The sequence below is a fragment of the Penicillium samsonianum genome (genome assembly GCF_028829775.1).
Source record: "Penicillium samsonianum strain IBT 33392 chromosome Unknown utg000007l_segment0_segment0, whole genome shotgun sequence".
NCBI classification, from domain to species: domain Eukaryota; kingdom Fungi; phylum Ascomycota; class Eurotiomycetes; order Eurotiales; family Aspergillaceae; genus Penicillium; species Penicillium samsonianum.
The window spans coordinates 287,751-310,648 of record NW_026643265.1 but is presented as its reverse complement, the minus strand read 5'-3'; the positions used below and the strand labels follow the sequence as shown (position 1 = coordinate 310,648).

Below are 22,898 nucleotides of genomic sequence, written 5' to 3'. Positions count from 1 at the left end.
CCCTGGAATCAGTGTCTTTACTCATGAAGACAAATTCACTCCGACTCCTGTTCTCTTTGCGAGGCGGGCGTCATGCATTTCGGACTTACTCCTCGCTCCCCGAGCGCTTGCATCATGAACTGACCACAAGGAAGCTCCCGTTGACTTACGACTATCTACACCCCCAACCCTCGCATCTTCTGAACCTTACACTCCGTGATCTTCTTCCACAATCCCAGAACTCTTCCGATTATGCGACTCTACCATCATTACAGAACCCGTCCCCGCTCCCGGCCGGTCACCACTTAATCTACTTCCCGCCGCAGGTGACCTTGTCCCAACTACTTCCGGACTGCACAGATACATTACACACACCGGGAGAACCATTTAATCGGCGCCTGTGGGCAGGTGGAAATCTAAGATTCCCCGTGCGCAGTCCGCCTCTGGATGGGAGTCGCGCAGTCTGCATAGAATCCATCCGCAACGTGACAGTGAAGGGCCGCGAGGGGGACGAGAAAGTGATTGTCACCATCGAGCGACGCATTGGCAATGTTCCTGAACAAGAAACGGCCGACCAGACCTGGGACCGGATATGGAAAGAGAATGAAGACAACGCGGGAGAATCGTCAGTCATTGAGAACCGGGACCTCATTTTCATGCGCCTAAAAACCAGCGCCCAAATCGAGGCCGATAAAGCGCAATTCGGAAAGCCTGGTAGGACGGTTAAACGTGAGAATATACTTCCAACCATTGAATATGATGTCAAAATTTCTAATGATTCTGGCGCAATAAAGCTCCCTCTGATGCGACATTCCGCCATGCCCTCATACCTACTAAAGCGCTGCTATTCCGATTCTCTGCACTGACTTTCAATGCCCATTCTATACACCTTGACAAGGGCTATACTCAAAACCAGGAGGGATACCCAAATCTTTTGGTACATGGTCCGTTGACGCTCACGCTTCTGTTGAGTGTGCTTCAGCAACACCTGAGTAGATTGAATCTCCGCATCAATGACATTGAATATAAGAATCTAGTGCCACTTTTTGTTGAACAGGAGCTGGTGATCTGTGGCAAGCCTAAGAATGGCACTGGGGCTTGGGATGTGTGGATTGAAGGTCCAGATGGAGGGTTGGCTGTTCGGGGTACTGCGCGGACGAGGTCGGAATAATATACCCAATTATATGCCCATTCCCATGTGATACACATTTACATTTACATGCATCTGAATAACATCTCACTGAGAAATTACACTTGACAAACAATAATAATAACAGCTAAGGAGTGCGAAGCTGTCGAAGCAGATAGAACAATCCATCGATGGATGGTTCCGCCATACAATATAGTACGTAAGCAACGGACCTCGGAGAAACTCTCCCGAAGCTAGATTTGCACACCTTTTTCTTTCCACCTGTCCTTCTCTTTCTTTCTTCAACCACACAGTAATTTGGCTATTTTGTGAGCGGCTGTAATGATCTAAGCCGTGATCAATTGACCACCCAATATCTGATTCTTTCTCAAGATGGATGTCTTCTGGGCGGCTCCCCCGGTCATTAGGTATGCAGGTCCTATTCGCCGATCTCAAAGCTCTCATTACTGACTTGTCATTCAGGACCCTTACAGCCTTGACTCTGGTTCAATCCGCTTTGATGTATAGCGGCTTAGTGGACTTCTATTGGGCGCCCTTTATGCCGAGCATGATATTCTCATGGCGCCCACAGGTCTACCGCCTGGTCACCCCATTTCTACTAACCGGACCAAGATTCGATTTCATCTTTGATCTCTACATCAGTATGATGCCTCGGTATCACATTGGCCTGGCCTGATCAGAGTGCTAATGTACCGACAGTGTACCGCTATGGCAGTGCTGCGGAGAGGAGCATGGCCCCTGGAGAGTTCCTCATCTATCTCCTATTTGTAGCTTTCAACATCATGGTAAGTGACTCTGTAGAGTCTGCTTTTTCTTTGTCTGCTTTTTTTCATCTGCGTTCGCGTCCATATCCAATCCCTCGCTATAACTGCCCGCCCAGCTTCGAAATCTAGCTGAATTCGGTTCCTGAAGGCGAGGGAAAGCACCCCTGCATCTGTGCAACACCATCATAATTCGCAAAATTCAGGTGTTGTGCAGGTGTGGGCATGGTGGGATTTCTTTCGAGCTCACTGGCGTGATTTCATATCGCGTCGGTATCGGAGGTGCCCTACATTTCTATATACATCATCTATTCTTTTCCAATACCATCTACATCCTATTTTACTCGTCGTCCTGGTAGTCCACCACGTCTCTTCCAAATTTGCTAACTTTCCCAAGCTCACTGCAGGTGGTTATCTAGGAGCGCCTTTCCTCCTGTCACGTAAGCTTGCCGTACTTGGTTCAATTATCAGGCAGATACTAACTTCAAATCAGCCTTGGTCATGGCTTTCGTCTACACCTACTCCCAGACGAACCGAGGAACAAAGACGAGGTTCTGGGTCGTCGACATCCCGGTGGTATTCCTGCCATATGCGATGCTTCTCGTCGGCATGGTAACGAACGGATGGTATGGCGCGCTGATAGATGTGATGGGAATCGTTGCTGCCCATACTTATGATTTCCTCACACGCATCTACCCGACTTTTGGCGGTGGGAGAAATATCATCACTGTCCCCGGCTTCGTGGAGAGGTACTTCACCCACCACGACCCCAACAGCGGGTACCGAGGATATGGAACGGCGAGCCGCGCACCAAGGCCGGCTGAGCAACCCTCGTCGGCATCAGCATCAGGATCATCCTGGAGCAGCTGGACCTCTTCGGGTTCTTGGAACGGCAGAGGCGCTGGCCGGAGACTCGGTTAGATCGAGAGCCATATATGCTCTACGCACGTTGTCGGCCTGTATGGGAGATATTTTGCTTATGACAGACGTTTCGGCGTTCATTGTGCCCATATGGACTTGTGATAAATAGTGATAATTGACAAGAACACGTTTTGGGCATTATTTGTCCACAAATACAGATTTATTGAACCCCACTAGTTAATCGTATTTGAGCGTCTTTGATTAAATGAATTATATATTTTCTCAAATAATCCATACTATTAGCAAAACCTCTCAAAAATTGGAAGTCCTTGGAATCGGAGGCGTAAAAAGTCGATAACTCCAAGTCACGTGGTGCCTTCTCCAGGCGCTAAACCTCTTTGGGCACTGGAGCTGCCGCACTCGCAAAATTTCCTTCGACAAATTTTCGGGGTTTTCACCGCGCATCCTTCAACGACAACCAACAAAATGGCCGTCGTCAAGACCTCGGAGATGGACTACGCCATCAAGCCTGAAGCGTCCGTTCCTTCCGTTGATACATCGGATTGGCCGCTTCTGCTTAAGAACTATGAGAAGCGTACGCTTGTCCTTAAAACTCCACGCTTGACCAGCCAACATTGACTTTTTTTGTAGTGCTCGTTCGGACCGGTCACTTCACCCCTATCCCTGCTGGCTCCTCTCCCCTGAGCCGTGACTTGAAGTCATACGTCAGCTCCGGTGTCATCAACCTTGACAAGCCCTCCAACCCTTCCAGTCATGAAGTCGTGGCTTGGATGAAGCGGATCCTCAGGTAAATAAAAATCCATCAGATCCCCTCAATGGTTTCGCACTCTTGCTGACCACTTTACCCTCTGTAGATCCGAGAAGACTGGTCACAGTGGTACCCTTGATCCCAAGGTTACTGGTTGTTTGATCGTCTGCATTGACCGTGCCACCCGCCTGGTCAAGTCCCAGCAGGGTGCCGGTAAGGAGTATGTCTGCGTGATCCGTCTCCACGACAAGATCCCCGGTGGCGAGGCCCAGTTCGTCCGCGCTCTGGAGACCCTGACCGGTGCGCTCTTCCAGCGCCCCCCTCTGATCTCTGCCGTCAAGCGCCAGCTCCGTATCCGTACCATCCACGAGAGCAAGAACTACGAGTTCGACAATGAGCGCCACCTCGGTGTCTTCTGGGTCAGCTGTGAGGCTGGTACCTACATCCGTACCCTCTGTGTCCACCTGGGTCTTCTCCTTGGTGTCGGTGCCCACATGCAGGAACTTCGCCGTGTTCGCTCTGGAGCCATGGCTGAGGGCCCTGGTATGGTCACTCTGCACGATGTTATGGACGCCCAGTGGGTCTACGACAACAACCGCGACGAGTCTTACCTCCGCAAGGTCATCAGCCCTCTTGAGTCTCTGCTCACCGGCTACAAGCGTATTGTCGTCAAGGACAGCGCTGTCAACGCCGTCTGCTACGGTGCCAAGCTCATGATTCCCGGTCTTCTCCGTTATGGTATGTGAACATTTCCCTTCCGATTTTTTTTAATTTTTTTTTACAGTTACTAATTATTTCTTCAGAGGCCGGTATTGAGTGCCACGAGGAGGTTGTCCTCATGACCACCAAGGGTGAGGCTATCGCCATTGGTATCGCTCAGATGTCCACTGTCGAGCTCACCACCTGCGACCACGGCGTTGTTGCCAAGGTCAAGCGTTGCATCATGGAGCGTGACCTCTACCCCCGCCGCTGGGGCTTGGGACCCACTGCCCTTGAGAAGAAGAAGATGAAGACCGCTGGAACTCTCGATAAATTCGGCCGCACCAACGAGGCCACTCCCGCTCAGTGGAAGAGCGAGTACAAGGACTTCAACCTTCCTATTACCGGAACCGCCGCTGTTGCGCCCGCCGGTGAGACTAAGACCGAGACTGAGGCCCCCAAGGCTGAGTCCCCCGAGCCCGTGAAGGAGGAGGTCGAGGACAAGAAGCGCAAGCGCGACGGCGAGACAGCCGAGGAGAAGGCCGAGCGCAAGAAGAAGAAGAAGGAGAAGAAGGAGAAGAAGGAGCGCCGGAAGTCCAAGCAGGATGATAGCGATGACAGCGACTAGATGCACTCCAGGAAGGCCGTCAGGTCCCTTTCCTGTACCATATTTTGCTATTTCCGGAGTCTTGGGTCAAAAGGGAAATTTGTTCTATTCCAGAGTTTCATATTGAAGGCTGCCTATCTGTTGAATCTACCATTCTTTTAAATCTGAGTAACGTTAGCAAGTGAATCACGTACATGTAGCGGTTGCTTGCTTTGTCTCAGTGCTTCTTTTTTAGTTTATATCCAATGCTCTTATCTACCACATATATATGTACGGAGTACCGTTATCGAATTGACTTTTGGCAGCTTTACGATGAGATAGTCTATTTCATACTGTCTTTTGTGCAACAACCCTTTTGGTCCTCCAGTATCCTGTTCAATACCCCTTTTCAATCAACTTTAGCAGTGAAGATCTTTAGAACACTGTAGGATCGTGTGGTAGAACCGCAAATGGAGGCGGTCAATGCTTGTCCTCGATGTGGATCTCGTGACTGGACATCAACTCCGCATTTCCCTCCCCTCCACTTCATGTCTAGACTGTAATCCTCGACTATTATCCTTCGGACTTGGATCTAAGATCAAAAGAGGCTTGAGAACTATCACCATGGCAGCAGAGCTGACGTCCACCAAGCTTAACCCAGAGAGTCACATCATCCTGGTAACCATTACTCCGCACCCTCCATGATGAAGCGGGACCTAATCGAGGTGCTTAAACAGGACCAACCACTCCTTCGACTACCACATGAATTAGCCCGCAGGAATTTTAAAACCGTACAACGAGCCGTCGAGCGAGAAAAAGAATATGTCATCCCCGCACTCAAAGAGACCGCCGCCGCCTCTCTCTCCAACACCCAAACACCCGACCAGACCCTCGCTGCACTCGACGCAATGATATCCAGAATGCAAGGTCTCAAAAGGAAAATGGAAAGTCTGCAGGAGGAAGAGAAGAAAATTCACAACCAATCTCGCAAACGCATTCAGCACTTGGAGACCCTGCACAAGATCCCGAGTCTAGCCGATGTGAAGTACGACCAGTGGTCAAGGGTACGGCTGGACCGTTTACTCGTTGACCATATGCTGCGCTCGGGTTACTCAGAAAGTGCGAAGCAGCTAGCCCAGGATAGGGGGTGGAGGATCTTGTGGATCTCGATGTATTCACGCAGTGTCAACGGGTTGTGGATAGCCTGCGGCGCGGGGAAACCAAGGAGGCATTGCAGTGGTGCGGAGAGAATAAGGCTGCGCTGAAGAAGAGCCAGGTAAGTTGGAACTGATTCTGCTGTCTTGAAGGTCAGCTAACTTATCGCTTGTGAAGCATAATCTTGAATTTGAACTCAGGTTGCAGCAATATATCGAGATGGTCAGGACACAAGACAAGTCCAAGAAGGTTGAGGCAATAATTCATGCGAAGAAATACCTCATACCGAACCACCAATCTCAGAATTCTGAGATTATGCGCGCTGCAGGATTACTGGTTTTCACGCAGGACACAAGAGCCGAGCCTTACAAAGTAAGACAAACATTCATATTTGATTAGTAGTGTTTTTACTGATGCAGTACAGTCTCTCTTTGCGCTGGAACGCTGGAGGTTTCTCGCGAAACTTTTCATTGAGACTCACCATGAACTGCTTTCATTGCCGTCACAACCATTATTACATATTGCACTTTCCGCAGGACTTTCAGCTCTTAAAACACCTCTGTGCCATTCAGCATATACATCGTCCAGTTCAAACTCACAGTCAACATCGACATCTGTGTGTCCTATCTGCTCAACTGAACTGAACGAGCTTGCACGCAAAATGCCGTACGCCCACCACTCAAAGAGTTATGTAGAAAGCGACCCGATTGTTCTACCCAATGGCCGAGTCTACGGGAAGCAAAGGCTGGTAGAGATTAGCCGGAAGATGGGATCAGTGGAATCAGGCAATGTCAAAGATCCAACAACAGGAGAGGTTTTCCACGAGGGCGAGATGAAGAAAGTGTACATTATGTGAACCTGGGCAGGCATTTGCCAAGAATGAAACGAGCTACAACTTAATTTATACAGTTGGGTTTTTGAATATGATAGTACTATACAGATTTCACCCCTACTCACTATCACTAGAATCATCATCTCTGCTCCTCTTCTTCCCTCCCTTCTTGGCCTGCTCCTTCTGCTTCACTTCAAAGACATACATCCGAGCCTCCCGATCTTCTCCCCTCCACCCTCCACGCTCCCCATCCTTCCCTTCAATATGTCCCGCCGTTCTTGCATGTGAATACCCCTCATAAGAAGTCCAAGGGAACTTGAAACTAGTCACAACAACCAGCCCCGCATGCCTCGCCAAATCTCTAATATTCCAAAGCGTATACGGCTCGCCCTCGAACAGAGTCACAAGAATCTGACCAGGTCCAGTCCGGAACCCCTTCCCGGTAGTATCATCATCTTTCCCTAGCTCCTCACCCTCTCCTTCCTCATCATCATCCTCATCTTCACCCTCTTCACTCTCCTCCCCATCCGCATACACCCACTCATCATCATCAGCATCCATAAGCGGCGGCGGCTTCGAAACAAGCGGCATACACGCCTTTAAGAACGCAACCAGTAGCTCTTGATTCGCCCGAACCTGTCGGTTCACGTCCGTAGAGAGCCCACCAACATGCGGGAAATTGAAGCAGATCACATCCCACGGCCCGCCGGGCTGGTACGGTGGTCCTGCTGGCTCGTTCTGCTGGTACCAGGCTGGTCTCTTGCGCTCACGGCGTGCGAATCCTGTGCGGATTTCCTTGCCGCCGCCCGCTGGAGCGCCGAGTTTGCGTGCGTCAACGGAGAAGACGACTCTGGGGGTTTGCTGGTTGGGATTGGGATGGGGTTTGGGGTTGGTAGAGTCCTGGTCTTCGGATTTGCGCTCTTCTGGCTGCTCTTCGGTCTCGTTGCTTGCTGGCTTTGGCTTTGCTGATGCGCTCAGAATATCTGAGACGTTCTGAGGAGCTTGCGGGTACTTGTTGTACAACGCTTCCTTGGAGTCATAGCACGTGGCGCACAGGTTGCGGCACTTGTATTGCTTTGCCAAAGAACGGCCGAATGAGAAGTCACCTGGTGGTTGTTAGATTTTATGTTTTCCAGATATTATAGATAAAATCGGCGTTGAAGCATGTTGCGTGTTCTTGTTTTTATACAGGAATGCATGTTGGTTCCAATCTCGTATATCGAACACAGGGAAAGATATAAATAAAGCTTAATTGCAACGAAATTCTTGCATAGAGTGAAGAACGCAGAGCAATTATGTCAACTAAAACAGAAGAAAAGCTCACCTTCACCAATCAGGAGAATTCGATCCTTCCTCAAAAACGGCACGATAGGTCTCTGGTTTCCTTGCATAGAGGCTTTCTTAGGTGCATTGGCATTGCCACTACCCTGCTTTTGCCCGTTTCCCTGCTGCTGTCCCTTGGGAGGGTTGGAAGATGGGCCAGATGGTTTGCCTGGTCCGCGAGCGCGCGGCGGAGGGGCATTTTTGGCTTTCTTGTTATTGCGAGGCATTATTGAAGGCAAAGAGAAGCGAGTTCTCTTTTAAAAATGAAGTTGTATGAAACGAATACTGAACCACCGCTGGTGTCTGCGGCCGGAAGATGATGCGGAAGAAAATCGGCCCGGATAATCAGATATCCGAAGTATACGACGTCCTCAACTTAACTTTACTCTTCTCTACCTCTCTTTAGCCTACTTTTTTTTGATTTTAAACTTCTATTACTTCTGTTACTTCTGGACATTTGTTTTGATTTATCTTTTCCTTCAAAACGATCCAAATTGTAGCACTGCCACGGCAAATAATCCGAGGTTCACGCATCAACTAGCCCGCGATTGACGCTCCAGACAAAGCCAAAAAAAAGGAAAGAACAAAAGAATAAATGGGCAACGCGGAGAAAACCAGTCCGAGTAAGAAGGAGCGAACCAGACGACCGGGGTAGATATGACCTGGGGAAATCAACAACACAGTGATTATACCAAGCTCGTGACCATCTGTAACAGTCAACACAGTATCCCCAGACTTGTCTGGCAAGTTCTAAAAGAGTACAACATTAGGGTATTCAGATGACCGAGGTCTGGAAGCCATTATCATCAAATATCAACTAGAATCTCCCTAACTCCTAGACCCTAGTAGGACTCTAATAAAGAATGTAAGGCTGTATGATGGGTATATGGTTGATGTATTCTATCACAATTAGGAAATTATACTTGTTAGGGCTACTGGCAAAGGACTATTGGCAAGGGAGAAGAAGAGAAATCATGATCTATTCTGTCTATCAAAAGCAGGGTACTTATAGCCTGAAGCTAACAAAGAAACGCTCAGTCTGCAAGCAAATGAAGATATCAAGTCGAAAATCATTCTAGTTTGCATAGTAAAATCGCCATGTAAAATGCAGTTTTCAGTGTCGTATCTCGCCAATTTGTAGTTTTCTCCAAAGTGTATGTCAAAATTTCAATCGTCGTCATAATGTTCAATGTTCAATGTTCAACCTTCTTCACCAAGTAGTCTCTCAATCTTTCAAAATCAACCTTTGACAGTGCTTTTGTCAATGCATCTGCGGGGTTTTCCTTGGTGTCGATGAGTCGTATTTCAATCAAGCCTTGTTTCATGGCATGCTTGACGAATTGGTATTTGACATACAGCCATTTAGTACCCTTGTTGAATGCGTATTTATTCAGAATGGAGACAGCATTGTCGCTGTCAGTACAAATCGGCACTTGGGTTGCCATATTCTCCAGATTTAGTCATTATAAAATCTTGACTAGGTATAGCGCTTCTCGTACTGCACCGTTAAGAGTAACGTATTCAGCGATTGTACTACCGGTGGCAACGACGTCTTGCTTACGAGAGGATAGCAGCATGAAATTGGGGCGCCAGCATAGTAAAAGATATATGCTTCGGTTGATTTGCCGTCCTCGCAGTCGCTGTATGAAGAGTCCACAAAACCAATGAGGCCTTGGTAGGAGTCGTTTACAAGCTGGATTTAATTGGGTGCTCCTCTCAGGTAGCGAAGTACCTGGGAGAGAGCATCAAGATCTTGTTTTCTTGGATTGGCAGTTCTTCTCTATAATCGATTGATATAATAAGTGAGAGATTAGTAGGGTGGAGAAGTGGAATACATAGATGTTTGTTAATAAGTGAGAGATTAGCGGGGTGATAAGAGGCAGGTACGATGGTAGACGTCGGAGATTAGTAGGTGAGTGCGGAAACCTTTGGAGCAGATATTACATTTGCGTGGGGAAAGAGAGCCGAGGGTGGTCATCAAGGCGAGATTTGTCTTTGAAGTGAAGGGAAGAAAGAGATGAGGCTAGGAGGGAAGTGTGACGAGAAGACAGAGCGAACTTTGTATCAAACTTGAAAATTGTTGGCTGTCTCCAACAAACAACATCGAAGGAAACTTACAAACTTGGAAAAAGCGAGTGTCTTAGCGATAAAGCTCCCAGATCTACAGGTGCCCGGCAACTTCTGAGTACAAGATCATGAAAGATGTAAAGAAAAAAAAAATAACCAGAAGAAAAAGTCATTAGTTATCGAAAGACACGTTCTATGAGAAGAAAAACAGATCGCGGCATAGCTATATACATTGAACAAGACAGGCAAGGATAGATGCTATGGCCGCATATCAAAACAAAGGGAGAATTAAATCATGCTGTAGACCAAAATCAGGGGGTCAGGAGAAACCGCAAAAAGGAATAAGTTTCTCTTCCATAAATGTAAGGCGAGGGGAGGGGATAATAACAGAAAAGAAGAGAAAAAAAGGAATCAAACACCAACACCGACCAAAGTGATCGCAGGATTTTCCCCATCAGACCAGACAAGACCCTTGAATTCGGCTGCAATGAAACGTGAATCATAATGTCACATGCAAAGGAGCACCGTGGACGCGGTTGACTTTTTGTCTATGCACTGACCAGTCAGATGCATATGGTCATTCCAAGCCTTAAGTGCGCAGCGAGTCTCTCATGCTCTGGCTGCTGGCACTGACTGGCGTGGGGAGAACACCGGTTCTGGGCTTGGAGTTCTGCTTGATCTTGGCAACAGCGTAGACAATACCACTGACGAAGCCGACACCGATGGCGGAAACACTGGGGAAGGTGACTGGCGCATCGAAGAAGACGAGACCAGACACGGCGATGGGAAGCTTGTTGAGAGCGCCAACCATGGAGTATGTGGTGGAGGAGGTAGTGCGGACACACCATGCGGATGTGTACGAGATGAAGACAGAGGAGGCACCAGACAGAACCATGGCGAAGAAGATACCGTCACGGTTGGCCTCGGGGAAGTTGCGGGCGAGGTTGGCAGATGACCAGTCCTCGACCAGCAGGGTGAGAACGATCAAGACGGGGATCGACAGAAGGTTGTTGTAGAACATGGCTGGAGAGAAGGTCATGTTAGCAAATATTTTAAAACAAGGCAGGAAGAACCACATACTGTCGAAATCCTTGAAGTTGGTCAGCTTGATGCGCTTGCGCATGCCCAGGACATAGGACGAGGTGCATAGGCAGTTTATCAACATCCAGACGTATCCGGCGTTCAGGGTGGAGACCTTGCTGGAGGTGTCACCGTTGCTCTCCACAGCATGCTTGATATCAGCCCAGGCAGCAATGAGCGAGCTGACAACCATCAGACCGAAGGAGAACAGAGTAAGGTTAGTGACCGAGCCACCAAACCAGAGAACCTCTCCATAGGCGATCAGAATAATGGTCAAGTTCTTAAAGATAGTGTAGACGGGGATTGAGAGGAACTGAAGGGCCTTGGAACCAGTGTAGATCATGCCGATCAGTAGGAGCGTAATCGGGAACCCTGATATGAGATATTGTCAGCTGCCACATCTCTCAGCTTATGATAATCGGGGTCCTTACACTTTCTGGCCTCATCGGTGTTGAAATCACGGTAGGTGATAAGACCCATGGACTTGCATGTTTGAATTGCAGCAATGCAGACCAAAGACTGTGTGATATTAGCAATTCGCCTCGCATCAAGACTGAAAAAGCCACCACATACCTGGATACAGAGCAAGAGGAAGTTCAGATTAAAGTCCAAGCCCGACAGAACATACTTGTTCATCACGGTCATCATAATTGACGAACCGCAGTATGCCAAAACGGGAAGAGCGGGGTTGTTGGAGATGGCGGCGGGACTGGCGCGGGGCGAGGGAGTCGGCGGCGGCGCAGCCTCGAACTGCTTGTTCCCTTGGTCGATCTTGTTCATGTCGACGGTGTAGTCGTCGGATTTCTTGTCTTCGGCCATGTTGAGTGAGTGGTCGCAGATAGGGGGAAGGGGTGTTATCGGCTGATTGTTGAAAGAGGGAGTAACTGAAATGACAGATAGCACCCAGAATATATCCAGGGGAGTCGAGGAACAAAAGGAGTTGTTCAAGAAGGTGACCAAAGAAAAAAAGTCCAAAGGAGAGACAACAACAGATTTCGCGGCCGGAAACAGACATGTCGTTACCTAAGCAGGGCAGTTAGGGGGTGCTGACTCAGGATTTTATTTATAGAGTGAAACATATACTACTATTCTAGTAACTAACTACAACATACGGAGTACATTAGTAGTCAATTGATATTGATCGATAGGGCTTGAAAATACTCAATTGAGGTCGATCGATGATATAAAATATGCATACGGAGTAGTTGGCAGCCATACGTTTGTACTTGTATGTAATATGGCTATGTGCATAGCATAAGTCATTCTAAAGTTCTATGAGGCTAAAGAATATGCACAAAATTGTTCCACTAACCAAAGAACAAGAAATAAAGAAATACATACCTCATGCCAATTGCAGGCTATAAAAACACCAAAAACAAATATATAAAGCTGTCACGCGTAGACTACGTACCGAACCCATATACCTACCAGTGGAGCTCCCGACTTTCCAACCTCAACCCTCCTAACCACACACTCCCCTGAAAAATCCCAATCCAAACCTTCACATTCGGACATTGGGTTCAAAAGCAGAACCAAACAGAACAGTCAACCCAAACCCACCAAGGAAAAAAAACAAAAACAACCCAATACCAAAACCACAATCCATCCAATCCACCCCCCGCACTTTCCTCAAAATGCCCGACTCAGACGACGAAGCCCTCTTCGCCGCCCTCGAAAACGAAGATGACACCCTCTACCGCGACCAACGCATCCACCAACTAAACGCCGAGCTCGCAGCCACAAAAAACAACCACTCCGCACGCGCAACAAGCGGCACCACAGGCCTCATCCAAAACGAAGTCTACCCAACACTCTCGTCGGACCAGTCCGTGCTGGACTTCACCACACGCACAAGCAGGTGTCTGGTGCACTTTGCGCACCCTGATTTTGCGCGGTGCGCGGTTATGGATATGAGGCTTGGCGAGCTGGCGAATGTGCACTACGAGGTTTCGTTTGCGCGGGTGGATGTGCGTAACACGCCGTTTATTGCGCAGAAACTTGGGATTAAGGTTTTGCCTTGTGTGATTGGGTTTAAGGATGGGGTTGGGCTTGATCGGGTTGTTGGGTTTGAGGGGCTTGATGCTAGGGGCTTTGATGGGGTTGAAGGGTTTGATGTGAGAGTTTTGGAGAAGAGGTTGGTTTTTAAGGGGATCCTTTTGGCGGTGAAGATTGGGGCTGGGGATGAGGATGATGATGTGAGGGAGGAGGAAGATAGTGATGATGGTGCTGGTGGGAGAGGATTTGGGAGGAAGAAGGGGAGACGTGGGATTCAGGATTCTAATCCCAATGTGAGAAACCGTGGTGACGATGATGATGGTGATTGGGATTAAGAGTCTTGTTTATTGAAGGTTATACCCGTGGGGAAAGGATATTGGGATGTTCATTCATGATTTCTGTATATTAACGGATTGATGACCTAGATTGATGTTCATAGTTGGATGTTTAGTAGCATACCCATGCCATATATCCATATACTGAGGCTTATACAAGCTCTAAACTAGCCACCGAGGCACCTTGGAAGCTTTGATTGGGACTTTGCGTATGATCCGGGAACAAGTCTTGGACAACTTGAGATTGAAGGTTGAAGAATCAATGTAAATGGGATTGTAGCCAGCACGAACGAACAAGGCAGACTGTCATCATAGAATTACAGGCAAAAAACATCAAAGACCGTAAACACAGAGCCATCTCGATGGCAAAGGAAAACCAAAACGAAAAGGTAAAAAAAAAGCAGAAGCGGAGCAAAACAGCACCCTAGAGTTACAACAAATGCCGTGGGACTGAGGCTAGAAGAAGAACAGGGGGGAATTCTATACATAGAAGCAGAAGTAGAAACAGAAGCAGAAGCAGAACCTTGTCGCACATCCATAAGTTTCACATTGACGCCGGATGCCCTTGAAAAACCGAGACTCGAGAGAAAACAGGACTGCCCGGGCTCAAAAAGCAAGGCTTACTCTAAATAGCCACGTTCTTCATTTCGCCGAGGACCTCCGACTCAATGGCGGTTGAGGACTCCGCGGAGTCGGTTTTCTCGATTTTCTCGGTTTTCTCGGCCTTGTCGGATTCCTTAAGTTCATTGGGCTTGGGGAACCCTTCATTCTCCTTATTGGAGATTTGCGGGGTTACAATCTCCATGAGATCTTCAGTCTGAGGCTCCTTGCCGTTTTCCTTGGCGTCTTCGGAGATTGCGGGTCCTGCAGTAACAACAGGACTTGTTGTTTCCTCAGTCACGCGTGCAAGAGGACTGGAAACGCCGAATGGCGTCTTAGGACTCTGGGCATTTCCACCTTTGGAGAAACGGTGCGGCGAACGGCCCCGTTCTTCAGCGCGCGTGGGGCTGCCATAGGGGGACTCGCGACTGCTGGAGCGGTTGCCTGAAGCATTCACACCCAGACCATTGGGTACGGGGCCCTTCCGGCGAGGTGCACGGCGGCCAAACTTCTGATCAGTCCTCCAGCGCAGGATATCCATGTATGGAGGCTCCACATTTTGGGACTTGAATTGTTTCAGCTTCAGCTCATTCGTCTCCTCGTCAACAATGACGTGACCGCTGCACAGATCTTCGGCGAGAGTCGCGAGGAACCCAGCCCACGACCGGGCAACCACGTATTTGCAGTCGTAATCCCGGCCGAAAATAATCACCTGGCCCCATTTTCCAGCGGGGCCGGGTGCCAGATCAATGGCCAGGTTGTTGCCGCCCCAATCACGGGCGAGGGGAATCCAAGCGGGATGTGCGTAGGCTTTCTGAACCGCACCGGGAGGCTGGGAGTCCTGACGGTCGAGCAGTTCTGATTGCCACATCGTGGATGAGGCCTGCTGAGACGGACCGGCCGCGGAGGAGCTTGCTGCAGAGCTGGGTGCAGGTGGGTTTTGCATCATAGTTGCGTTGCTGAGATATTCGTCGTTGACCTTTTTCCAGTTCCGCCATTCCTGAACGATCTCCTCGCAGTCGAGCAGCATAGCGCTGAAGATGACACCGGTGGGTAGGCCGCCACGTTCTTGGCCGTCATGGAACATCAACGATTCCCGCACCTCTAATGGCAGACTGCAGTCGAGTTCGTGCTCCAATTCGTTAATATCGTTCTGGGTACATCCTTCACCGAGCTGGTCAAGGAGTTCCTCATAATTGTGTTCTAACCAGCGTTCGATCTTCCTCCAGGAGTGAGCGACCGGCGGCGGCGGTGGTGCTCCGTCGTGGAAACTTTGCATCTGAATCTCTGGTGCACCCTCGCCTTGGTCGTTCGATTGTCTCTTCTGAGATGCGACCGACCTCATCCCTGGTGAGTAGGGATGGGTGGGAGAGCCCAAGTCATCGGGGGAGCCATTCCACTCGGATGCTTGTGCACTTGCAGATCCTTTTGTGGGCTCGTCATCGTAGGGATTGGAGAGGTCTGGGCGAGACTCGATTGCACTGGTTGCGACAGATGTGAGCGGCTCGTGGCGACTTTGGCTGAGAGGGACGTGTCTCCCGGTACGGTAGGGGGAGTCGTGGGAGGCATGACGGTCATAGGAGGTCATGGTATGCCAAAAGGAACGCCATGTCGAACTCAACCTGCATCACGTCAGTGGACATGAACCTTCCAAGGTCTAGACATCCAGAGGTAGACTAACATATTCGCCATGGTGTCACAATAAAGGAAAAAACGGGCGCAGGGGGGTTAAAACCGAGATTCAGGTCGCGAGAGCGGTCATTGGAGACGGGAAAAACGTGTCCCGACGCGGGGATTATCGATAGAGAATTCGAAATTGAGAGAGGAACGAAGAAAGAAGATGTTGAGAATGTGAAGATGTGAAGATGTGGTAGGGGCAACCTTGGAAGTCCAGAATCCAGAATTAGGTAAGGAAGGAGAAAAGGTGGAGAGGGGAAGACTGGAGAATCTTTCAGGTTTTCTCTTTTTATTTTTCTTGGAAACACAAGGCTTCAAAGGCTTGGAATAATATATCTATATGCTCTGCTTTCACAAAAACAATCTAAAAACTGTCGGGTTTTTGCTTCAACTGTTATGATATGACCCCCTGGCCGCATCCAGCGAAGTCTCGACGTGTGGTATGTAGATCCCTTTGATATGATGTCGACCACACATCATAGGCTTTTGAATGCGACAATGGGGTATCTTGCCAAGTATGTGTGTTTTACTGTACTGCATCCAGTCTTCAATACAAGTGTTCCAGGCTAGATACAATTACACGTGCAGCATGTATCTGAAAGCCATTGTCCGAAGTCCGAGCCCTTACGGCAAAAGCAGTTCAAATTAAGCTTCATCAAGAGACAGGTCTGTGAAATGGAAGACCCCGAACTCCCGTCTGATATGTGATGGGCAAGGTACTTGGGAAAAAGAGGTATAGATACTTATGGAACACAGAATAGGAGATCCTGGAGTGCTAAGTTCGGGTTCTCTCCACTTCCCCTAAGGGACCTGCAAAGTACGGAGTACGGCTGAGGGTGAAATTGATATGAAATTAGCCCAAGCCGGGTGGATCTCGGGGAAACGACCGTGGCGGGCGAATAGGAGTCATTAATAGGGGAAGAGTCCACGTTCCAACAAAAATAGAAACTAATATGCGATGTACCTATGGAGTACGGAGATATCTAACATATCAAGCCTGCGAACCAAACTGTTCAGTGATTCCACGATGTAGATCCTTATTACTGAAAAACTCTTTATATTATAAGCCTAAGACATACATAGGAAAATCCCTGGGGTGATATTAGGATCAGCGGTGGGCTCTCATAGGCTAGACTCCACACTGGAATTAGGAAACCTGCCAATTTTGATTCGTTTCAACGGTGTGGCTAGTTCAGGGCTTGGTGCAATCGGGGTCTTGGCGTTCAGGCACATAGTATATTGTCGTTGTTAGTTATGATAAGACCTTACCTTGTTATTCCTTCAGCTCTACTCCGTACATTTATATTTACACTGACGATGACACTATCCCTCCTACCCGCGTTAAATACGAACACAGAATATGAGATCTTGTAGTAGCGGAGTACTCTGTTATATTAAGCTCCTAACGCAAGTTTGTGTCTGTAGGCTTATAGTTAGTCGTTTGTTAATATATACATAGGTAGGTAGTATTGCAATTCAAGCTAGTTACATATCTGGCGTCGCAAAGTACTAAAATAGAGCAATATCTCATCTGTAATAGGGATGCTAGAGCGAGATTTATTAGGACTGATGGCTCGAAATATTTCTTGTGTTGCTTGAGCTTAATTAGAGCCTTGGCGCTTCTTTCATATTACTGATAGCTGTTTGCCCAAGGCCAAGGGAAACAGCGACCACAAGTTTATTGCCTTTCAGTTGCATCAAAAAAAGCTGGCATTTATCTCGTCTTTCATCAGCTCTACATGAGACCGATTGCCGAGGCCCATGGATAGGACGAAAAGCGTGTTGGATCCGCCTGGCTTCATGAGGCCTAATGAGCTACTCGATGGACAGCTCGATAGTTTGAACTGTTGACGAAAGTTTTGTAAAAGCCCCGGCAAGTATAAGAGACTCGTTTGCCTTTTTGATTTCTAGCAGGGTTTTTTGCATTAGATATAAGGCAGTCGAAATCCGGGAGACCAGGCAAGAAAGCTTTACAATTATATTGTGTTTCACATGGTTCCCAGCTGCCTCGCCACTGGAATTAGCGCCTCTTACCACTAGACATTTGGTGACACTAGATATACACGAGTCCAAAGTTTGCAAATGAGAAGGGACTAAAGCTACATGGTGCATAGCAAGCTCCAAGTGGGCCTGATTTGTCGTTATGGTGACCATACATGATCACACATGCCGATATACATCCGCCCACGGGGTATGCCCTTCTCTGTTAGCGCATCCATGTAGAACTGATTTTCCTTGTCCTCATCTTGGAAGCTCCAGTATATGGTCTGCAGAAAGAGCAGAGGCTAGGTACTTCCATGCAACAAAGTATCTGGTGGATATGGCTCCGAAACGTTCAAATATCCCATTTCATCTTTATACAGCGTGCAATAACGACACTGTGCGGCTGTTGTACCATATTGGACTTCGCATGGACCGCACCATGGTTGCCATTCTATCACAATGCACGAAAAGTAATCAGTGCCATAGTCCATATAGAAGTCATGGATGATCTCTGGGGCTCCTTCCACCACAGCTTTGGAGTATATTTTGAACTTGCTGTTGTAACCATCGGCCATGATATCAGTGTAGTTCTTGATATCGTGCTCGAGCATTGTCTGCATTGTTGCGGTAAGAAAACTGGCCCACACACGTCGGGGGGGCGCACCGGACGCCGCAAAAGTGCGGCGCTCTGCATGGATGTCTCGATCCTGATGGCAATGCCACAACTGGCAATTTGTGCAGATCTTCCAATATCCTCCTATTTAGAGTTGATTGTGAAATGTAGAAGAAAAGATGTAATATGAATACGTAGAAAGGAAAAGGAGTCCTACATAATTTAAGAGAGAAAACCTAACCTCTCCTTCCACGGCCCGTTCCGCGGTATCCGCCACGAGGCATCCTTGGATTCGGCCGCAACCCTACCATTTTACGGTCTTCCTCCGATTCCACATACGGCGCATCCCTATACGCCTCGCTAAGAAGTAATCTTTCGAAGGGGAGTGACGGTCTTATCGACGGATTCGCCAAGCACACATTTAGTAAGAGATTCTCTACTACAGAAGGTATAGCATCGCCTTCGGGCTCGAATCCAATATGGTCGATGGTTAGCTCACGCAAAATGGTGAGATCCCCCCGAAGCCCGATAGCATCAATCTCCTGGGCTAGCACAGCCATAGGCCATGTATCCGTCAGGTCAGGTCTGGCTGGCCACATAGATATGAACTCCTCATCTGGCACATCCAACTCAGAAAGCTCGCCCCGATCAAGTCCTAGCTCCGTTGCTTTCTGTTCAATGTGTTCGAGGTAGTGACTGTTTGTAGATTTCTCGGCAGCCCGCCAAAGAAATATATCCGGGGTTGCATTAAGACCATCAAATAGTGCTTGATAATTAGCATTTATACAAGCGCGTGCAATCTGCGGTGTCATCGATGGTCGGAGCCGTGCCAACTCGGTGTAGGTATACTCGCTTGCAGTCTTTGGGAACCATATCAGAACCGGGAGATCGGTATCTGGCGTGCTGTCATTCAACCAGGACAAGTCATTGTTTAAAATGAGTCGGGCATAAATGGCTTGTCGAATGGCTTTCAACGAAGTCTCCTGCATCAACCACCATTTAGCGAAGAACGGGTGATGGTAGATTCCTCGAACAACACATGGCAGTTCGCCGTGGATCATGGTTGGTCGGCGCAGCCGTGCGTAGCGGTCGATGTTGCCTGACCACGCTGCCATCAGGATTAACAGGTCCTTATCAACAGTGGGAAGATCAGCGGGCAGTGGTTCACACAATAGCCGGACAGCTTCTGGATCGACCGGTCGCGCCCCGGGTAATATGCCTTCGGCGTCGAGGCACCAGTCCTCGGTAATATCAAACATAGGGGGCAGCACAACAGGGAAGATGCACCCCCCTCCCGGTAGGGTTTGATCAAGCATAGACCGCACACACGTATCACCGTTCAAATGGGCTCCAGAACGCAGGGGTGAGTGTAGACAGCGGTTGTAGTCATCCATACAAGACCACCTGGTTAGGCTGTTAATAATGCTCTCATAGATTGCTTGCCCGGACGTCCGATTGTCGCGCGCTTCCTCTGCAATAGCCACATCCGGCAGTAGATCGAGTCCTAGGTAAAGTGAGGTGTAGCCTCCTGCAGCACATGCGCGCCCGACCTGGTACCGCAATAGGTCGTTCCCAGGGTATCGCTCTAGTAGGCCTCGGAGAGTCTGTTGGGCTGGGATTTCTGGATGCCAGAAGCAGTAAGGGAAATCGTCCGGTGATTTCATATTTGGGACTCGATTGCTCATGATCGCGCGCGCGTTCAAAGCGCGTGTGTATTCAGGAAGATGCCCGTGTAGCTCCTGCGCGAAGCCATCGTGAGTGCGGATTCCTCGCACCACACATAACCGAGCTATTTGATTCGTCGGATCATCGGGAACTCTTTTGCCTTGGATGGCTGCTAGATTCGATCCAGAGTGATCCAACCCATAGAGTGGGCGGAGGGATGTCATGGTGAGGACTGATAAGACTCAAGAGCTAGCGAGACTAAGGCTGTCTTCGATAGGTTTTGGATCTGTCTTAGCGCCTGTTGTCACTTGATATCCATGAGATTGAGTATTATGTTTTCTCTGTAGAAAAACAAATACAAAAGAAACATTGAAAATAGTACATGATGAGCTCGAGTTTAGCGTTACAACATAGTGAACTAGTACAGATGTAGTACCCGAGCCAGCCTCCACTAGTCTTGGCAGGGTCCCGCAGTTACTTGGTTTAGTAAGAGGTCACGCGAACGTGGCAACCTAAGTAAGGCACATAACAAGATCATCGGGCCCCTTTGGCCCCTTTGGCCCCATTTACGTTCAATCGCTTAGCGTATCGAGTGTGGCTTGTTCACGTTCGTCTAGTTTTATTATTAAATGAGCAGAATCTCCGTGGATAACTTGAAGAGATACTAGATATAAGACAGGTCACTCTAGTGCTTATTATAGAAATTTGCGAATGATATCAAGCTGCCTAGTGTACATATGTAGCTACCTAATTGAGAGAATGTGGAAACCGTTTGCATCAGTAATTTCTCTGAGGCTGATAGTGGACATTGAAGGCCTGCGTATAAATAATATCACTAAACTCGGCCGTCTTGCATCCTGTGAAGTCCACTTGCCTCAATCGAGTACGTATTTACGCCGAAGATCAATTTCGCATGCAGCCCTGGAGGGGCCAACCATCCAAGGTTGGAAATTACACCCCTCCTCGGCCCCGGGGCTGTACATTTAGCGTCAGAGCAGGTGGAGAATAGCAGAGACTATCAACAAATAAATGTACTTTGTCGCTCTTTTCCTCTTAGTATCCCTCTTTTGTATTGTCTTGGTTTTCAACATTCAACACATCACAATGAATCTCAATGGGCTGTCCTGGCCTACGAAGCATCTTCACACGAGCACAAGAAACGGATCAACATGGGGCTATGTCATCTATCGCACGACATATACACCCCAATCCAACACCGCATTCCTCCGAATTATCGAACTTCTCAACTCCTACATCAAACATGGACTATACTCTGAATGCGTCTCCTCGGGAAACAATACACCAATGAATACAGACCTCACTTCATATCACGAGATCTGGGCTCAGCACCGTTCAATCATCATGAACCATCCAAAGTTTGACGGAGCATCGCTGGACTCAATTCGCGCTCATTTTCGACGCTTGGTTGATTTACAGGAGGATCAAGGTCACTCTACTCAATATCGCATGTGTATGGTGATCGACGAAGAGTCTTTACAGACGTTGCTGGATGCTCCGCCGCCCCAAGAGTGCTCGGATGAAAAGATGATTGACCCCATGCGACATGTCAAAGTAGTAACACTACTTCCGGATAGCGATGACGATGAGTTTGATGGCTTTTTGGGTGGATAGAGGTCCTTTTATACGGCTGGAGATGGCAATTAAGGCAACAAAGGTCAATTTGGCTATCTCCAGGGCTATCCAGAACTGTTACGGGGCCATATACAGGATCTCTCATCACTCCCAAGCATTATGGCCCGACGCCCAACAATGCATATGAACGAGCTCTTTACTTCTTGTCTTTTTTGTTTGCATCAGGTTAAGCGATAAGCAAGCTGTGTCTACTTCCAAGGTAGCTTTAAACATTTGACTTCCTGTATTCTTCTTGCTTTCTACACTGAAGTGTTGCCCAAGACTTCACGTCTCATATTGTTTACTGGCTATAAACGACGGGTATCTTTTTTCTTCTTTTTTCACTCAAGCAGCACATCATTGTGAATTCTGCACTTTTTCTCAGTATCTGTCACTACTTGACAACTGCCCAAGGTTCCCCGGTTATGATGAAGTATATGCAAGAACCACATGCACAACTGATCAACGATGCTTCTTCAACTCGACTTTCAGACGCAGCTTCTTGCTTTCCCTTTCTATTGGCAATTGTACTTCTCGTGATAGTATATTATCTGTCGAACCATCTGGCACAATGGAGATATTGTGATATCCCACATCCCAAATCAGCCGCCTTCACCAATCTTGGTTTCTATTCCAATGTGGCCAGGAAGCCGAGCGTTGGTACTCAACCATGCCCACACTAAATATGGAGAAACTGCACGCATAGCGCCAATTCAGATTTTGATAGCAAACGAAAATAAAATCCAGGTATTCTATGGGCACGGAAACAAGCTCATCAAGTCGTGAGTTGATTCTTGGTCAATGATTGGCCATGAAGCAATGGAGAAAGATTTCAGACACCGAGAAAGCTGAAGACCAGATATTCTACCATTGACGCATCGATTTGGTTTCATTATTTGTCACTTGATATTATCACAGATTTGACTTTCGGGGATTCTGTAGGGAAGTAGCTATTAGTTCCTTTTACTATTATAGTATGTACGCTCTTGGTCTCTATGTTGTACTAGTATTTCCCGATTCCACATTCATTCTAAGTATCCCCCTAGGTCCTACCTAAGGGGCTTATCAATTCTAAATAGTTAGGAGATTGTCCTATGCATGCATATAACCCACCAGTGTTAGATATCTAATCTCCA

General features: G+C 48.1%; 10 protein-coding genes across 10 annotated transcripts; 5 read left to right on the top strand and 5 right to left on the bottom strand.

The window, feature by feature from the left end:
* Window positions 1–23: 23 nt before the first annotated feature.
* On the top strand, window positions 24–2,811 carry N7471_010922 (uncharacterized protein; the record flags this gene model as incomplete). The annotated part of the gene is made up of 8 exons (XM_057283641.1): window positions 24–708; window positions 774–1,124; window positions 1,257–1,324; window positions 1,502–1,536; window positions 1,592–1,770; window positions 1,829–1,914; window positions 2,288–2,330; window positions 2,384–2,811. The coding sequence occupies 8 exons, from the start codon at window positions 24–26 to the stop codon at window positions 2,809–2,811; spliced, it is 1,875 nt and encodes a 624-aa protein (XP_057129907.1).
* Window positions 2,812–3,237: 426 nt separating this feature from the next.
* Window positions 3,238–4,847, top strand: cbf5 (pseudouridine synthase CBF5; the record flags this gene model as incomplete). Its single annotated transcript, XM_057283640.1, has 4 exons — window positions 3,238–3,346; window positions 3,403–3,559; window positions 3,627–4,258; window positions 4,324–4,847. 4 exons carry the CDS (start codon window positions 3,238–3,240, stop codon window positions 4,845–4,847), a joined length of 1,422 nt encoding a protein of 473 aa, XP_057129906.1.
* A 582-nt stretch (window positions 4,848–5,429) lies between these two features.
* On the top strand, window positions 5,430–6,816 carry N7471_010920 (FYV10 family protein; the record flags this gene model as incomplete). Its single annotated transcript, XM_057283639.1, has 5 exons — window positions 5,430–5,483; window positions 5,543–5,869; window positions 5,950–6,081; window positions 6,138–6,332; window positions 6,385–6,816. 5 exons carry the CDS (start codon window positions 5,430–5,432, stop codon window positions 6,814–6,816), a joined length of 1,140 nt encoding a protein of 379 aa, XP_057129905.1.
* An 80-nt stretch (window positions 6,817–6,896) lies between these two features.
* N7471_010919 (25S rRNA (uracil2634-N3)-methyltransferase) lies at window positions 6,897–8,410 on the bottom strand. Its single transcript, XM_057283638.1, has 2 exons — window positions 8,117–8,410; window positions 6,897–7,898 (listed from the first exon to the last, which is right to left on the bottom strand). The coding sequence occupies exons 1-2, from the start codon at window positions 8,340–8,342 to the stop codon at window positions 6,910–6,912; spliced, it is 1,215 nt and encodes a 404-aa protein (XP_057129904.1). The 5' UTR covers window positions 8,343–8,410; the 3' UTR covers window positions 6,897–6,909.
* Window positions 8,411–10,771: 2,361 nt separating this feature from the next.
* On the bottom strand, window positions 10,772–12,081 carry gmtA (GDP-mannose transporter; the record flags this gene model as incomplete). Its single annotated transcript, XM_057283637.1, has 4 exons — window positions 10,772–11,205; window positions 11,263–11,634; window positions 11,694–11,781; window positions 11,836–12,081. 4 exons carry the CDS (start codon window positions 12,079–12,081, stop codon window positions 10,772–10,774), a joined length of 1,140 nt encoding a protein of 379 aa, XP_057129903.1.
* An 815-nt stretch (window positions 12,082–12,896) lies between these two features.
* N7471_010917 (uncharacterized protein) lies at window positions 12,897–13,592 on the top strand (the record flags this gene model as incomplete). Its single annotated transcript, XM_057283636.1, has 1 exon — window positions 12,897–13,592. One exon carries the CDS (start codon window positions 12,897–12,899, stop codon window positions 13,590–13,592), a length of 696 nt encoding a protein of 231 aa, XP_057129902.1.
* A 280-nt stretch (window positions 13,593–13,872) lies between these two features.
* On the bottom strand, window positions 13,873–16,093 carry N7471_010916 (SMI1/KNR4 family protein). Its single transcript, XM_057283635.1, has 2 exons — window positions 15,874–16,093; window positions 13,873–15,814 (listed from the first exon to the last, which is right to left on the bottom strand). Exons 1-2 carry the CDS (start codon window positions 15,882–15,884, stop codon window positions 14,218–14,220), a joined length of 1,608 nt encoding a protein of 535 aa, XP_057129901.1. The 5' UTR covers window positions 15,885–16,093; the 3' UTR covers window positions 13,873–14,217.
* A 2,061-nt stretch (window positions 16,094–18,154) lies between these two features.
* On the bottom strand, window positions 18,155–18,472 carry N7471_010915 (uncharacterized protein; the record flags this gene model as incomplete). The annotated part of the gene is made up of 1 exon (XM_057283634.1): window positions 18,155–18,472. One exon carries the CDS (start codon window positions 18,470–18,472, stop codon window positions 18,155–18,157), a length of 318 nt encoding a protein of 105 aa, XP_057129900.1.
* Window positions 18,473–18,701: 229 nt separating this feature from the next.
* On the bottom strand, window positions 18,702–20,354 carry N7471_010914 (uncharacterized protein; the record flags this gene model as incomplete). The annotated part of the gene is made up of 1 exon (XM_057283633.1): window positions 18,702–20,354. The coding sequence occupies one exon, from the start codon at window positions 20,352–20,354 to the stop codon at window positions 18,702–18,704; it is 1,653 nt and encodes a 550-aa protein (XP_057129899.1).
* An 880-nt stretch (window positions 20,355–21,234) lies between these two features.
* Window positions 21,235–21,762, top strand: N7471_010913 (uncharacterized protein; the record flags this gene model as incomplete). The annotated part of the gene is made up of 1 exon (XM_057283632.1): window positions 21,235–21,762. One exon carries the CDS (start codon window positions 21,235–21,237, stop codon window positions 21,760–21,762), a length of 528 nt encoding a protein of 175 aa, XP_057129898.1.
* Window positions 21,763–22,898: the final 1,136 nt, after the last annotated feature.